Raw genomic sequence first — 3,351 nt, forward strand, 5'->3', positions numbered from 1 at the left:
AAAGTTAGTTCTATTATTGTTAATGCTAATACTGCTAATGTTAGTTCTAGTACTGTTAATGCTAACACTGCTAATACTAGTTCTATTATTGTTAATGCTAATACTGCTAAAGTGAGTTCTAGTACTGTTAATGCTAATACTGCTAATGTTAGTTCTAGTACTGTTAATGCTAATACTGCTAAAGTTAGTTCTATTATTGTTAATGTTAATACTGCTAATGCTAAATTAATTACTGTTAATACAATTATACGTCGTATATCAACAATTCAATTGGAGCCAATTAAATATGACTGTCAAAGTCAACTGACCTTAGAAAACAGAAAAACTGCTAAAACTTTTCAAATTTACAGGTATTGAGCTAAACTTTTGGAGTGGTAGTAGCTGTGAGTCATCCCTAACATGTACAGTGAAGGCTAACTAATCACCTGGGATCTTCTGGGATCTCAAGAATAATAAGAGTTTTATCAAAACATGTCCAGTGGTTTGTGGGATATTTTGCTAAATAATAAATAGGGGTGCACCGATTGCAGTTTTCTGGCCGATCACCGATTTCTAAAAAGTCTGACCTGCCGATACCGATTTTGTTTAATGAGTGACACTGTCAGGTGTTACAGCAATTGTGTGACTTTAAGGTCAGTTGGTTGTGGCAGCCATCTTGAAGTGGGTTAGCTCCTAAAGTTGTTTTTTTATTTCTCATCATAAAATGATCGTAATCTAAAATTCTGGCATGAAAAGATATTAATAGGACATTTTATTTCCTGTTATTAATGACACCGACATTTTTTTTTTTTTTACTTTGCCATACAAAAGAGGACATCGAAACCTTATAGGAGATTGAACATTATAGAGTTTATAATTATTTGGACTCTTATTAAATGTAATTTTATGTATACATATTTTACTTGCTAAATTGGAACCCCTGAGCACTTTCTTTAAATGAATAGGTTTTTATTTTATTTTAAGTTGTGTTTCTTTGTTAAAATGCATCATCTTTTGAGCTGTAGGACTTTACTGTTCCTGCTCAAGTGTCTTATCATCCCTACACTCCTCCTGCTCCTCAGCTATATTTAGATGAGCAGGAAACTCGATGAGACTCTCAAAGGTCGTAGATACCTCCCAGACGTGCCAAGTAGCGTGAAAAGACGTGTGAGCTTTAAAATCACAAGCTGTGGTTGCAAAGTGTCCGCCAAATGTGTCTGACCTTTTCGGCTTTGGCCAAGAAGATCCAGAGTTTTCTCCACGTTGTGAATTTCTTCCCGTCACTGAAATTGTAAGCCATTTCCTTGCTGGCGTATCTGGACACCAGCGGTGAACGGTACTTCATGAACTCGTCGGCTCCCGCCATGGTTGTGTCCACTAATATTACAGAAAATATCTACTTAAACGAGCTACACAAGCCACACTTAAGAAACGACCGCTGCAGCGCTGCTCGTAGCGTCACGTGAGACGAACTTCCTGTTTTTACGACAGTTGAAGTTGTCGTACGGCACGAGGGATTGTTGTTGCGACGCTCAACGGCTGTGTTGTGTTCCTTGAGCTCTCCGTCTTCTCGCTTAAATTAGTTTTGATACGAAGCTATTTTTTTTTTTTAGCCTTAACGGCTCGATAAATGTTCGTGAACAGAAATGAGCCTGGCTGCAGAAGAACAAAGACATTTCGGAGGTTTTTGGAAATAGACATGCAGCCCATGAGCAATAAGAAAATGGAGGAAGGCAAATCTTAGATCCTGTGACGTCCCAAACAGCGTGTTTTAGGTTCGTATATTTGTATTTTTTCTGTCGAGTGTGATTATGTAACAGTTTAGATGCAGTTTCTGGTAGCTAATGGATTTATATTTGGAAAAGCGTGTTTAACGTTGTGTTTGTAGCATGGCTAGCCAACATTTGAGGTTACAACTTAAAACAGCTGATTTTATAGCACTTTTACTGTTTACATAATTACATATTTGGTTTAACGCCACAAAAGTCATAAACTGGAAACCCAAATTACAGCACAAATATTTATTAACAGAGACTGAAGCAACACGTGGCTTCACAATGTTAAAAAAAAAAAACATCGACCTCAACAAAATAAGACAGTTCATGTTCTGCTGCTTGTTTAAATTTTTGTTCACATTAAGACATCTACAGGAATAATAACACAACCCTTTTGAGCTGAAAGGATAAAATGTATCTCTGTATTTTGACACTGAGGATCAATCGTTTATGGGAAGAGGCATTTAATGTGACATGATGAGGGGCTCAGAGTTCTTAACTGTAGTGTTAAAGAACCAGCTCTGGCTCAGCCCTGGTTTAGCACTGGAAACTTTTAATGGAAAAACACTTTAAACAGTTGGTGTTGAGTTAGTGTTATTTTTTTCTGTGTTAAAGTCAGAGCTTACGGTCTTAAAAAAGGAAAAGGTTCTGTGAACTCTGGCTCCAGTCCATCACTGGAACTTGTTTGGTAAAATAAAATAACCCTTTGCAAACCACGCAGTAAGCCATTGATGCATCTGTGAATATAAAGTTACAGTTCTCTTTAATATACTGTACATGTGTGTCAGTGATTTCAGCAAATGTTCAGATGATGGTGCTGATTAAAGAAGAAGCTCCTGAAGAACAGAGGTCTGTTGTGGACCAGCAGGACCCAGAACCCCTCCACATAAAGAAGGAAGAGGAGAAGCTATGGACCAGTCTGGTGGTAGAGAGGCTCAATGTGAAGGAGGAGACTGATGCCACCAGCTTTTCATTCACTGCAGTTCCTTTAAAAATTGAGGATGATGAAGAGAAACCTCTGTTCTCCCAGCTTCAACAGCACCAAGCTGAAGTCAGAGATCTTCCAAGCAGCACCTCAGCTGACAAGATGAAAGCAGCAGCTGGTGAAGAGTCCTGTGGAGGAGCAGAAACTACAACCCCAGATCTAAATACTCATGGAGACGATTCAGACTCTTCAGAAAATGAAGTCAGTGAAGATGAGGAGGAGGAGGATCCTGGCTTTCAGCTGAAACACTTTTCAAACTCTGGGTCAAAAACTAAAGACACGGATAAAGACTGGGAGTCTTCTCCCAGCAGTGTTTCTGAGGCAGGTGTAAACTCTGTCAAAACCACAAATGGACAGAAGCCATTTTGTTGTGAAAATTGTGGAAGAATGTTTAGCCACAAGAGAGATTTTAAAAAACACATTAGAATTCACACAGGACTGAAGCCATGTTGTTGTGATTTGTGTGGGAGAAGATTTACTACTAATAACTATTTAAACAGACACATGCGAGTCCACTTGGCACAGAAGCCATTTTGTTGTGAACTGTGTGAGCTAAGTTTTACCAGAAAGAGCAATTTAAACAGACACGTGAGAATCCACACAGGACAGAAG

The 3,351-nt window shown here is 38.6% G+C and overlaps 1 protein-coding gene across 1 annotated transcript in view; it reads right to left on the reverse strand.

Annotated features, from left to right (window-relative positions):
- The window catches only part of adsl (adenylosuccinate lyase), a 16,135-nt gene extending 14,673 nt beyond the window's left edge, over positions 1-1,462 (reverse strand). Inside the window, exon 1 of the mRNA XM_037689446.1 lies at positions 1,202-1,462. Coding sequence (XP_037545374.1) covers positions 1,202-1,345 — 144 coding nt within the window. The 5' untranslated portion in view covers positions 1,346-1,462. The remainder of the gene's footprint in view (positions 1-1,201) is intronic.
- Positions 1,463-3,351: the final 1,889 nt, after the last annotated feature.

This window comes from Nematolebias whitei, chromosome 15 (genome assembly GCF_014905685.2).
Source record: "Nematolebias whitei isolate Nwh7 chromosome 15, NemWhi1, whole genome shotgun sequence".
Taxonomy (NCBI): Eukaryota; Metazoa; Chordata; class Actinopteri; order Cyprinodontiformes; family Rivulidae; genus Nematolebias; species Nematolebias whitei.